Source organism: Carassius carassius, chromosome 2 (assembly GCF_963082965.1).
Source record: "Carassius carassius chromosome 2, fCarCar2.1, whole genome shotgun sequence".
Classification (NCBI taxonomy): Eukaryota; Metazoa; Chordata; class Actinopteri; order Cypriniformes; family Cyprinidae; genus Carassius; species Carassius carassius.
In genome coordinates, this window is record NC_081756.1 from 14,963,998 (window position 1) to 14,978,190 (window position 14,193).

General features: G+C 36.9%; 1 protein-coding gene across 5 annotated transcripts in view; it reads right to left on the reverse strand.

The window, feature by feature from the left end:
- Positions 1 to 14,193, reverse strand: part of LOC132103994 (dysferlin-like) — a 70,333-nt gene that overhangs the window by 20,028 nt on the left and 36,112 nt on the right. For 3 of the 5 annotated variants that reach the window (XM_059509145.1, XM_059509136.1, XM_059509129.1), the window contains exons 36-40: positions 14,151 to 14,192; positions 12,565 to 12,666; positions 12,238 to 12,399; positions 11,007 to 11,172; positions 10,503 to 10,576 (exon numbers count right to left, since the gene is read on the reverse strand). In XM_059509145.1, coding sequence (XP_059365128.1) covers positions 10,503 to 10,576; positions 11,007 to 11,172; positions 12,238 to 12,399; positions 12,565 to 12,666; positions 14,151 to 14,192 — 546 coding nt within the window. Of the gene's footprint in view, positions 1 to 2,224; positions 2,239 to 3,180; positions 3,242 to 10,502; positions 10,577 to 11,006; positions 11,173 to 12,237; positions 12,400 to 12,564; positions 12,667 to 14,150; position 14,193 lie in introns of all 5 variants that reach the window. The other 2 variants (XM_059509165.1, XM_059509154.1) reach the window with 2 other exon arrangements.

Genomic DNA, 14,193 nt, shown 5'->3' on the forward strand with positions numbered 1-14,193 from the left:
AATTTTTGACGAAAGTGAAAACTGTGTATCTTTTTTCTACGCACTATTATTGTTAGATGTATAAACCTGAGAAGTGTTTTCAATAAAAATAAAATCAACAAAAAATGTGAAACACTTTATTTTTGCATTAAACATATTTAATAAATCGTTTTTATGTGCTTTGACAGTCCCAAAACTCATTTTGTAATATCTTTAGCTTTCAATATTTTTTACTGCCCTTCTAGCACCCTCCTGTGGATCCTAGACCCGTTTAAAAATCCCTTAATCAGAAGACCTCAAAATAATGAAGTACATCTCATTAAAATTACAATGTAAAAAAAGAAAAAGAAAAAAATTATGAACATTTCTCGCCTCTCAATCTTTTTTCTCTCCCTCCTGAGAGTAAAAGTACAGGACTGTGGCTCATAGAAAGTATCTATACAAAATTTAATTGAAAAATGATTGAATACACATTTTCATCTCCCTCGTTCTCTTCCTTTCACTCTTTCTTTTTCTTTCTGTTCTTGACATTTGGTTATGAAGGGAAATGCACTGGGAATCTTTTAACAGCCCTATTTACTTTGGCTCTGTTGAGAGAGAAAATTCAGTTTTTTGTTCATCTGGTTTGAATGTTTTCTAATAAAATAAATAAATAATAAATAAATAAATAAACCTCTATGTTTTAGCAGGAGAAAGGAGAAGGGAGTACTACATTTAGATTTTTTATATAAACAAAAAGCAGAAAAAGCATTCTGCTTAGTCCTAGTCTGATCTAAGATCTAGACCCAAAGCCCTAAATCTATGGAGATCATGTGACCAAGACCAAACTGGACCATTCTAAGACCTGTACAACATCCAAGAGTAGAAGGGCCTAAAAAATGACAGAACACACACAACTCCTATATGCTTGCTTCTCTTTTCTTGGCCTTTCAGTCATGGTCCTGACAGGGGCGCACCCAAGGGGTGGCCAGGGGTGGCCACGGCCACCCCTGTATAAACTCTGGCCACCCCTGTGGCCACCCCTAGGATTATTTGCAGTGGGTACTATTAATTTAAATGCAGAATGTAAATTCACAATAGTTTAAGAAGTGAAAAAAAATGTGCAGCAGCTGCTGCAGCCACAGTTTTGCGTCTCTGAGCAACATTAAAGTGTTTCGTTCCTGAATGAATCAACCATTTAAATGATTCGGTTCAATCGCAATGACTCACTTATTAACAGTGACTCGCTGCCACCTATTGGCGGTTTTAATTTCACATTTAATGGAAACTTTTCATTTTTTAAATAATTTCAAACATCAGTTTTCAATGTTTTATCTTTAAAATATCAAAACATTATTTATTCATTTGTAACTGCAGGTTAAAGTATTCCATGTTCCACGGAGCTGCATTAAACAGTGTGTAAAAACATCTAAATGGCACTTCAGATGCAGCTTCTGTTTTATCTGCATTGCAAAGATCAATTTTGTTGATACTGATTGCATTTGCTTGGTAACAGCCCAAATAAAAGTATTTGACCTAAAATATGAATAAAATATGGTGCACACTTTTAGAAACAATGGTGTAAAGGTAAAAAAAAAAAATCAGGTGTCAGCACAATTAAAAATAAGATATCAGCACAATAACACTCAGCAAAATAGTGTAATTATCGTTATCGATAAAATCCTAGAACTCACAGATATAACTTTTTGTCTATATTGCAAACCCTTAATTTTTTTTTTATTTATTTTAATGTGCCACCCCAAAATTTACTGTGGCCTCATTTGGCCACCCCTGTTAACATTTTCTGGGGGCGCCACTGGGTCCTGACTCTTTTCTCTTAGAAATAAAATTGCTGTAAGTAAAAAAAAAGTGCAGAAAGAAGGATAGTTTGAATCCATTAAGTTTCCTTGATCTTAACACGAAACAGGATTCATCTCTTGGAGGAACTGTGTTCTGCAACCAATCATAAGCATAACAAATAGAACTTTACAGAGTCAAAGACAAATATGAGAGCAAATGAACTTTGCCTCAGAAATAAAAAATTAAAAAAATTAACAAATGTCTCTCACCCAAAGTTCCTACAGTTAGTCACATGCATAAATCCTTCCTTGAGTTAGAAACATTTGCGTAAGCAGACCAACTCTCCTTCTGGCATATGCTGTATCTGCCTGATTAGAAGCATCCGTTAACCTAATTAAACTGGTGTAAATATCATTGGAAATAATATATTAATGGTCAGAAGTATGTGGATTCCCAAACACCACACCCATATAAGCACGTCTGAGCATTCAATTTCAAAACCATGGGTATTGACAGGGAGTTGATCCTCCCTGTGCAGCTATAACTGTTTCAATCTTCTGAAAAGGCCTGGAACATGCTGTGGGGATGTTGTGGGATATTGACGATGTTGTAACATGGCTGCAGGGATTTACTCTCATTCAGATACAAGACGCGCTGATATTGGACAATGGGGATTGACTCGAAGTTGGTGTTCCAATTCATCCCAAAACATGTTCAGGTCTGGACTTTGTGTAGACCAGTCAGCTTTTTCAACAACAGACTCAGTAAACCATTTATATATTGACTACAATATTTTTTTTTATAAATCTTTGTGTAAATGTCAGACCTTGGTCTGGGTGATGTCACTTGTCCATGCATCATCATACACCAAGAGCATGCAGCACAAAAAACAAGCCACATCACATTTGGATGAATTTACCACAGCTATTGGGAAGTCGTGGCCTAATGGTTAAAGAGTCAGACTCGCAATCGAAGGGTTGTGAGTTCGAGTCTCTGGCCGGCAGGAATTGTAGGTGGGGGGAGTGCATGTACAGTGCTCTCTCCACCCTCAATACCACGACTTAGGTGCCCTTGAGCAAGTTAAATGCAGAGCATGAATTCTGAGTATGGTTCACCATACTTGGCTGAATGTCACGTCACTATTCTGACTGAATAAAGGTGCACATTCCATAGGCCACAAACACAAATGGAGACAAATAATAAATAAAATTAAAAAATAATAATAATAATATATATATATATATATATATATATATATATATATATATATATATATTGCACATTATATTTTTACTTATTGAGGACAAAAAAACCTTGGACTCAACCCATAACATTATCACTCAAGGAGCTGTAGTCAGGATGAAAGGAAGGTTACAGAGAAATGGACAGAGATGGTGAAAGGGGTGATGAGGTCATACATACGTACATGGAGGCTGGACTGAGAAGGCGAGATGTTAATAACGGCAGAGTTGGTGCCGTCTGCCTGTTGTAAACCAGAAGCATTGGTTAGTTGGTTAACGTTAGTAAATATCTGTAATTCGCACTCAACAGTTCAAGCCAGTCAACATTTCAATTCTTGCCCTAGTTTGTTAATTAATTTTTTTGTAGCATAATGAGGAATGACATTAATACAGAGCGACACATTTGATCAGCTGAATATGTGGATGAAGGAAGATGACATGACAGCATATATTACAGAGAAAACAGTGGATTAGGAAGCCAGGTCTGGAACTCCCAGACTAAGAGCGTCAATGAGGTATAGATGGCAACCCTACCGAATGCTCTGACGCGATCCTGTGGTATGTGAATTCAGACAGGACTGTTTCTAGCTGATAGATAAATCATTACCAAGGTTAGGACCATGAAATGTGATTTCCCGATGAAGAATGACACCCCAAGATTGTTGTTTTTCCTGGATGGGACTCAAGAGTGGGTTTTCATCGATAATAGCTTTAACAGATGAAGAGAGGATGAGTTCATGCTGCAATGCAAGCGCTAACGCTAATTAGCTGCAGACATGATACACATTCATATTCCGTAGAGCTGCACCTCCCCATGCTAAATCAAACCATTGTTTTCTATGGGAACGTGTCGCAGAGAAAGTACCACGCCAGCCATAAAGCAGACTGGTGAAAATGCAATGAATAATGGAATAAAATAATTACATTCTGAAGAGAGAGCCCTTCAAGGAGTAAGAATAATGTAGCGTCACAGTATCATTTTAAAGACGTTTGTCCACATATACGCATTATGAAATGCGTTGTAATAAATAACATGCTCAGGGCAAACAACTCATATAATTCAAGCACAAATCTTATTACATCTATGTGAACAAATGCTCCTCCCCTCAAAAGGAGAAAATATCATGCAAAACAACAACAATTCTGCTGTCACAGGATAATAAAAAGGTTTTAAAGTCTGGTTAACTTGTAATATTTAGAACAGAGTATTGTTCTAAACCTGACTGAAGTAACCTACTACAGTTTGTGAGCTATGGAAGAGAGTGGACCAAGATAACATCAGCGCAGTGTGAGAAACTACTGATATCCTGCAGCCGCAGATCTGCTGAAGTCATTTGTAGCAGAGTCTCTATACTTCCTAATAACTTCTGACAGCTGTAACCCTCCAAAACTTTACTCATATCTTCTGTGCTACAGTGGTTACTGTTCTCTAAATTTTGATAACTGTATTTTCCCCAAAATAAAGGTTTTTGTTGAAATGCCTTGGATATTTTGTCAGACATGTTAGTAGAACATAAGCTAATATTCCTTCCAATTTTGAGCGAAGAATATTAACAATATTTCAGAAAAAAAGTATTTATAGGTTGCTCTCTAGTTCTGATCTCCACTGTATAGAGAAGTAATCTAATCCAAAAATGGCTTGTGATAAATAGCAGCTTCACCCAAAAAAGCAGAGCAATTTTACACATCCCTCCCTGTTGAGCCTGGGACTGGGAGACTGCATTCCCACACTGCATCTGTCACAAGCTCATCATGTTGAACAGTGTTGGTCAAGTTACTCTGAAAATGTAATCAAATTTCAGATTACCGATTACTCCTTTAAAAAGTAATCACGTTACTGTTCTGATTACTTTATTTCAAAAGTAATTAGTAATTAGTTAGATTACTTTTTTTCTCCATTAAATTTAGGGAATCCCAGCATACACCCTCCCGATAAATATTTGTTATTAAAGCAATATTCACAGAATACTGTCATTTGTGCATTATAGAGTAAATATTGCACAAATCTTTACATAAATCTTCTGTTCCAAATTCATACACATTATTATTTATTGTTAAGTCTTTTTTAAATGTTTCTGTTATCATGTCAGACATGTTCGGTATGTAGAGCCTACGTGAAGGCTATGTATGTACGCATGTATGTACCAAGAGCTTCTTAAAAAACCACAACAAATTCCTTGTGTGTTTGCACACACTTGGCGAATAAAGCTGATTCTGATTATTTTTATCTAAAGTAAGCGGCTGCTGCGTGCATAGTTTGGCAGAACTTAAAATCTCAATCAAATTACAGTAACGCGTTACTAAGGAATGCATTACTGCCCAACACTAATGTCGAAGCAGTCCTGATTCCTCTGTATTCTGATGCACATGGTGTGGATGTTTACAATGCTATGGTAGTCATCGAGCACTCTCATTCCCCCAGCATCGACCCCTAGCAGGGGAGGTGTGGGGGTAGGGGGTGGCAGTTATTGTGGCGCCGGTGGTGAGCAGCCAGGAGTGGGGGGGATGCAGTTGCCCAAGACGAGAACTTACCACATCAGAGGGAGGACTGAACCCTCTCAGAGCCTTCTGCTGTGTAGTGCCAGGGCATAATAAATACAACAAGAGAGAGGACTCCACACTGCTACTCAGTAGAACAGCTAATTAGGACCAGGCCACTTTGTTTGCTGTTGTCCTCCAACTAGAGGAGTTGCATTACAGAACATTTTGAAGTACATACATTAGTGGGACTGTTCGCCTCTCTCGCTGTCTAAAGGCCTTTCAGCGAAGCCACGGAGAGGTAGGATCAAAATCAAACCTTTTCAGTAGTTCTCCCTCAAGTCTAACCTCAGAAACCTCATCAAAGCTTCTCTACATGGGTGCTTGCTTTTAGCGCCATGTTTCAGAAGTATACCATTTAACCCGCTCAAAACCGTAGCAAATCCACAAAGCCACTGGATTGGTGTTATTTTCCCCTATGAGGTTGTGTTTGGTCTCATCAGAAACCTTCTTTAAGTGACGAACCTGATCCAGGGAGCATTTTTTATGAGGCCACCAGGGAATAGTATTGGGGTCTGGGCCAAGCCAAAGCAAAGGCTTTGGGGAGATAATGGGGATCAAGTTTCATTTAATGCACAGGGGAATTCGGACCAGTTTGCTGTACTGCTCTGAATACCACCAAACACCAAAAACAAGACATTACAGGTGAAGATATAATAAGATGTAATGCTTAAGAGGGAATACATAAAAACAAAAATTGCACACATTGATACCACAATTCACTTACACACGCTGTCTTTGGAATGCAAATTGCATGCCGCAATTCTGAGTGCTAGCAGCTGTGGAGGATGCAACAGATTGTCACGTTCTAGCATTATTATTTACTAGGACTATACAGCATCACTTCACCACTGCAAACCAGGCACCTGAATAAGCTCTGTACAAAATATATGTACAGAAATAACCTTTTTTTTAAAGGAAATGTTTATTGAAGTTCATTAAATTTCTATATGAACTTTCTATTTATCAAAGAATAAAAAAAAAAAAGTTTTCATAGAAACATCAGCATCAGCACAACTGTTTTCAGCATCAGTGATAAAGTTGGTTGAACAACAAAATAAGCATGTTAGAATGATTTCTGAAGCATCGCGTAGACTGAAGACTGGAGTAATGGCTGCTGAAAATTCACCTTTGACACAGAAATAAATTACATTTTAAAATATATTAAAATAGAAAACGGTAAAATATTTCACATTATTTCACAAAAGAAATGCAAAAGTTGCAAAAAACTAAAGTTGTTTTGTGCCTCCAACGTAATCATTCTCAGAAAAAAGTCTCAAGACAAGAGAGAAGATTTAGTCTGTTCAGTTGAGCTTGGTCATGCAGGTTTGACATTTTCTGTTGTGTATTTGTTTTCTGTTTTCAACATTTTACTGTATATGTGCACATTGCTAAATGGATCCATAGAAATCGATCTTTTACTGCTATCAGGTTCCAAACAGTAGCCATGTAGAGATGAACAAGTTTTTCTCTTTAGCTTTCCTTGCCATTCCTGATTTCCTGAGTGGATCACAGCAGCCTCAGGCTCCCACTAGACTGCTAGAAGTCTTGCGGGATTGCAGGCCGGGGATCAAATTCCTGTTGCTTCTAGTGTGATAGACCCCAGAAACTTTATTCTGATCCAGTGCAGCTAACCGGTACTAACAACCGTGCTACTGTATGTCAAAACTACCTGAGACATTGTTGATCAATGCTATAATGGTATAAAATCAAAAGCATACAGTAAAATGTATATGAGCTGCCAAACCTGCAAATCAAATGCTCAAATGTTCTATGCGTGTGCAAAAGAAAAACAACTAGACCCTCAAGCAAAATCTAAATGTGATGAGCACGCAAACCCGTGCAACAAAAGCCCTTCTTTACAAAAAAAAAATAATAATAATTGAACTACTGACAAAACCTTTTCCCACAGTTCCTTCTCTTCCAATATTCCATCAAACATTTCTGATACACAAAAATGAGGGTCTCTGGGGATTCTGCCACAGATGACTGTGGTTGTGGTCCCTTTTTTATTTATATTATGGCCAGAAAGAGCCATTTGATGGCAGTCCTCACACAAATGCACATTTATAAATAAAGCCCACAGTGCCCTGTTCACAAGACGTCTGAAATCAGGAGCAGAACTTGAGGAGGTGTTTACTGTGTATTCAGCAATACATTTTCAGAGTCAAATATGCAGTTACTGTATATTCAACTGATTCTAGTCAAACCACAAATGGTGTGCCCAATGATGCCATCTGAATGGCCTTTAGCATTTGGACTGACATCCTGGCCAGTGGGCACTGTGTTAAGTGACATTTCAGGTTCATCATTTGGTTACTAATTGATGAATGTAAGTTGACTGTGTCACATACTGTGGAATACATGAAATTCGATCTTATTCTTGGATTAGATCAATGGAAAAGGTGGCAAGTGCAGAAGAATCCCATTAATGGCCCATAACTAGAGCTGGGCGTGGGCTTATAAAACTGAGCTCAAAAGAGCAAGCATGAAGTATTCCTCTTTCTACAATGCAAATGACAGAACACCTCACATCCACAGGGAAACACTGCTAGCCAGGCTGGAAGGTCGAAAAACGAAATAAACTGGCGTTTGTGAGTATGATCCATTTCCAAGGAAACCAAGTGGGCCATGCGGTCCCAAATCTGATATTCTAGTCTCGTTTTCTTCCAGGGACTGAACAAATAAAGGCTGAGAGGTTAAAGCTGAGACATGGAAACAATTTTTCAATTTTCCTAATCCCCCTTGATCATTTTTTATGTTGTTATTATTTATTTTTTTGGGAGTATTTTTAGGTTGTAGTTATGAGAGGGAATTGATGACAGCTCGAGGAGGCGTTATTAGAGCTGGCCTCTCTTTTTCTCAGAAAGCGAATCGTTTTTTTTTTTTCAGAATTTCTGCTAATTGTTGCAACTGAATTAGAAGGGTCATGGACTACCTTTTTTATTATTTTGTACTGTTCTCTGAGGTCCACTTACAATGTTATCAAGATTTTTACATCAAAACACTTCTCAGTTGAAAAGTAATAGGCTATTTTCTGTACTGTTTGAATAGGTGTAGCAGATCATACACTCGGAAGTAAACGCCCACTTCTATGATTGGCAAGTGGTTGTGTATGTTTGACAGACTACAGATGGACGCTGCTGTGATAAGGTTAAAAACGCATAAATACTCAGTTCATATCAAATGATCTATAATAAGAAGTAATAGGCAGGCAGTGCTGTAGAAGCAGGCATTGATCTTCTTCTGCGGAGGTGGGGTTTAGCCACACTATTATGTCCCTAATTGGCAAAATCCACAACCTGTCATTTTGGCAGACTGGCTTCAGTACAAGAAAAAAAGAAAGTTTTGAGTTCAGAAACTTACAGGATGTTTTTATAGTACAATGACCTCTTATAATCTCAAAAGATCAAGGGAATTTTGATTTGTCAGTTTATAATCCCTTTAAAGTCAATACTATGATACAAATTGTCTCCCAGTCCTTCAAGAAGCAGCCTTCCTCTATTCACTGTCTAAAAATCAATGCTTTCCTATAGTGTCACAAAAACTGTGTCTCTCTGGGGCAATGCCATAGCACAGACATTATAATGGACAGAATATTGATTGTTTCACAACTAGAATCACACTTAAATTCCCCAAGAAGACTTGAGATGCTACAATTCTCAGTATGATATTGTACCACTCAGGTATGAAATCCACGGTTCAGTATTCGCTTGCGATTTTTTATTTTTTTTAAATAAAAATGTTATCATTATGAATATACCCAAGATGGCTTGAAGAACAGCGATAATTATATATTATAGCCAATGGTGGAAATTACCAAAATTCACTCCAGTGTTTTGAATCGGTGAGTGGATTAGATACCTCTGGTTGGCCATTCAAGAAATCAAAAGATACAGTATGTCTGTGATTGACTCCATTGCTCAACACTGCAAAAACACATTGAAAACCGAAACTTATGATGCTCTCCAGACTGGGCAAACACAGATACCCACTGGGACGTTTGCTAAATCAGTTTCAGCTGAGGGTGCACCCCTGTAGAACCTGTCCTGATTGAATCAGTTCCATTGGTGCTCCTATATATATTTTTACTAAGCAGTAGTTTTCAGTCACAATGCACTGTACATTGATTGCATTTACAGTTCTAACATGTATTGCCATTAGTGTGTATTTGTACTGTATTTTGTGAATATTTTCCATGTATTTCTGCTTGTGCAAGTGTAGTAGACTATGATGCTGTTTTCACTCTATATGTGTCTCAATAATGGGAATGCAAGCTCTTTTCAGGCTAGAAGACATTCTTTTAGACAGTTTACATAAAAGCCTGGATCATTTCAGGTATGTTCACACAGCCTCATCCATATCAAATTTTTTCCTCTGTTAAAGTAAGATGTTCAGATTTTCTGCAAAAATCACAGTTCATCTTAGATAATTTACCTGAAACGGTTTCAAATTCAAAAAACACTTTGATGTGCCAAGCCATCATAACCGAAACAAAAACTGTGGTCAAAAAAACAAGGTATGTATTGAACTGTAGGCTAACTGTATTGTTGCATCCTTATAGAAGACTTAATAAAGTGGTGTATATGATCAGAAGTGCTTAACTTTGCTATGACAGCCTACCTCAAATTCTAACAAGGCTCTAAAAAAATCTGGAGAAACCCAAGCTATGTGACCAACAAGCTACTGAATAGCAACCAAGGGGACTAACATCAAAGACAACAAAAAAGAGTATTCATAGCTATAAAGCAGTGGTTCTGTACTGTTTGACCCTACTGTCCTCAATATTCATAGGCCACATGACTTTTCCAGTTGTTTTTGATTTGCTGGATATTAAAGATAAAGATTTCTAGAATTTCAGAAGAGATCTACTAGATGTAGCACTACATATCCCCTTGTCAATCAGCTAAAAGAAAGAAGGAAATGTTCAACATTTTAAGCTGCAGTTAAAAAGACTGATCATACCTGTGTAGGAATGAGAGGCTCCTTATCATCAATATCAACCAGGAAGTCATCTCTAGGGGTGTGAGCAATTGCCTCTGTTGATGGAAATATATCTTAAATATTCTAACCATGAAATATAGTGTTTCATCCACATCATCAGAAGAATGCAAATTCGAGAACTGTTAATGGAACAGAGCACCAAAAAAAATAATAATGATGATTTCTGTTCTGAATTAGAACAGGTTCTAATATGTCTATACCCTAAAAAGCTCAAAATACACCTACTTTTCTCCAATATCCCTTTTCTTTCTTTCTTTCTTTCTTTCTTTCTTTCTTTCTTTCTTTCTTTCTTTCTTTCTTTCTTTCTCTTTCTTTCTCTCTCTCTCTCTCTCTTTCTTTCTTTCTTTCTTTCAATCTTTCTATACTTAATTGTTACTTGCTGCTCCTTTGTAATTATTTATTGATGTGCAGTTCGAAACAATATGGTACAAATGGTATTTACTCATTCCTTTATTATTATCTCACCAAATTCTTCTTCTGTAGGGTCTCTGTCCAGGCTCTCTGGCTGACAGCGGAACTCATTCAGCGAGTGGACAGTGCTGTGGCCCACTACAGGCTTCCTGCCAAACTGACGGTTGTCTATAACCTTGATCACCAATGGGGGCATGTAGAGCTCTTCCTTGGGCAGTCGCTAGAGTGAAAAAGAGATTACAAATAGCAAAGATATGAACATAAAGAAATGTAAGGCTTCCAAACCTTTAACTTCTAACATAATGACTTGTTTTTTTTTCTCAGATTCTCTTGTTATTCCGCAGAACCTTCCTCTCTCTCTCCTCTAGTACCTCTGTGCAAGAATTTCACACCCTTAACTGAGGCAAACATGACACAGTATGGCACAGGGCTGACCACGAATGACAGTGCAAATAACTTTGCTAGTCATTCAGCATTCTTTCCATGTGATGCTTCCCAGTTCTAGATGAGTACTGGAACGGAATCCAGACTATCTTACGTTTTGGAATTAAGTACTGACGCTTATTGCTGGGGAACATTGTTACTGTGCCAGTCATCACTCATGAAACATGCACCATGTGAAGGACACCATGACCACATTGTATACAAGACTGTCTCAACTGGTTAGCAGCATGCTGCAAACAAAATATATAATTTAACCAGATTTCTACATGAAGAATCTTCAAGAAATCTCTGAAGAGTGCTCAGCCACATTTGGTCATCAACATTTGATAGTTACAATAGATGTGTTCTTTTTGTATTCAGCCTTGATGAAAAAGTTAAAAGAAAATGTAAATAAATAGAATAAAAATATACTGAAATTTTATTGCCATCAGAATGAAAGTCCAAGCAGCTGATAAAAACGTCACAAAAACAAACAAGTAATGTAAGTAATCCAAAGGCTGCCTGTTTGAAATAAACAAATTATTAAATCCATTATTAAGATGTTTTTTTTACAGTGAAAAAGTAATCCCTTCTGAATCAGGAGAGAAATATACACACATCAAGCACCCAGTCACTGCAGATGATCCACTGCTGAGCAAGTGATGTAATGCTACATTTCTCCAAATCTGTTATGATGAAGAAAATAACTCATCTACATTCATCTTGGATGGTCTGAGGGTCATTTTTGGGAGAACTATTCCTTTAAACCTTACCTAATTTTAGCATATCTAATCTTCCCAATTTGATCTAATTTTAGACAGATTTATGTAGATTAAAAAAAAAACCAAGACCAGGAGCTTACGACATCAATGAACAGGGTGTTGACATCAAAGTTGAGGTTTTTCTTAGTATTTCGAATGACGCATGACTGAACCACACATCCTCCACATTCCACCTGAAGACTGGGAGATGTCACACTGGCCAACTGGAAACTCTTCAGGTTACGCAAACCCCACACCAGTATCTAAGAGTTCAAATGTTAAAAGGTTAAGGCACATGAGGTGCAATGTCCTAAAGTAATCATGAGTAGTAAAACAGCCAAATGGCAGTGCTTTTTGTGAGGTTCAAATAAATACTGCGCAAGAAGCTTTTTAAACTATAAATGGGTAAGCTAAGGTTTTGGGCCCACCTCAATAGCAGTGCGTTGTAGGACAGGTTTTATGCCCTGCGGCACCATGTAGACATTAGGTTCCCTCTGTGGAGGTGGATAAGGCAAATCAGAGGCCTCTGGCTAAGAATGAAGAGCAAAGCATAAAGTGAAAAGTTAATAAGGATCAGTGCTTTTATCCTTAAATAAAACTAAAACTATTAAAAATAGTTTTGTTAATTTAAATAAAACTGAACGATAAAAACTTTTTTAGAATACATTTGAAATGTTTTGAATGTTTTTCCAATATTTTAACATATCAAATTAATTAAACCAATTTCAACTTTATTTTTTAAGTTATACGAGAAGCACTGAAATAGCCGGAAATACACAAAAATGTATTTAACCGGAAATAAATAACAACTAAACTTAAAAATGAAATACAAATAAATTAAACTCAAACAGTGATATTCATATAATAACAAAAACGACAACAAAAGCATATAACAACAACAAAAAAAGTTAACTAAAATTAAATTAAAACTGAAAATGTAAAAATAAAAGGTAATCCAAAATATTATTAAAAACAATAACAGTATGTAAAATAACTCTGATGTGGATATTCTGCACTTAACTATATACAACAAGCATGTAAGGATGGCTGAAATGCCTTCACTGTTTCAAAAACCACACAAAATGTTGTCTTCACAATTGAAGGAGACAAAGAATACATTTAGAGGACTCAGCTTCACAAGCACAATGTTTCTATTCTTCTCTAGAAGTACATTTGCATGACGCACCCAAATTCGAAAATGGGTGTGAAAACAAACAAGGAGCTGGTTACTAATAGCAGCAACAAAAAGTCAAATATCATGACTTCACATGCCAATCAAAGTTAGCAATTAAGCCACAACACACACACACACACACACACGTAAAGCAATACAAACAACACACACACACACACACACACACACACGTAAGCAATACAAACAAATAATTTTGGAAAGGCCACAGTATTCAAAGGACAAACAGAATTAATCAGATCCCAGTAAGGATGCATGATATATATTGCATTTATGCATTTGGCAAATCCTTTTATCCAAAGCTACTTACTTTACATTGCATTCAAGGTATAAAATGTATCAGTTTATCATCTGTTTGAACTACAGGAATGAAAAATAATAATAATATTGCTAAATTGGTACCACATTTCTCCTATTTTTACACTGTAAAAAGAAGGCCTCTTAATTTCCAAGCCATCTCCCTCAAGATCTTGTCCTTGGCAGGACTCAAAAAAATCAAGGAGGTGCGTAGAAGTACATTGAGTTCTGGAGGAATCTACCCACCAGTGATAAAACAAAAATCTATATCTCAGCACACCATATCCACAGCCAGTGGGAATGACATGTTGGAGCTAACTACTGTATACTGGGATCCAGTTCAGTATCTTACACATTGAGTTGTGTTTTAACATTTGTAGAAATGCTTGACCGCTATATAAAGGTCTGAATGGCTTTTGTGATTATTAGTTCTGGTTTAATATGGTGGAACCACATGTCCTGTTTTTTATCAAAAGTTTCTACTAAAAGTGAGATGTGTTTGTGTGTATGCATTCATGCTTGTACCCATTGCTGTTGACTGTCAGAGAGGAACCCTGGAATCACAAGC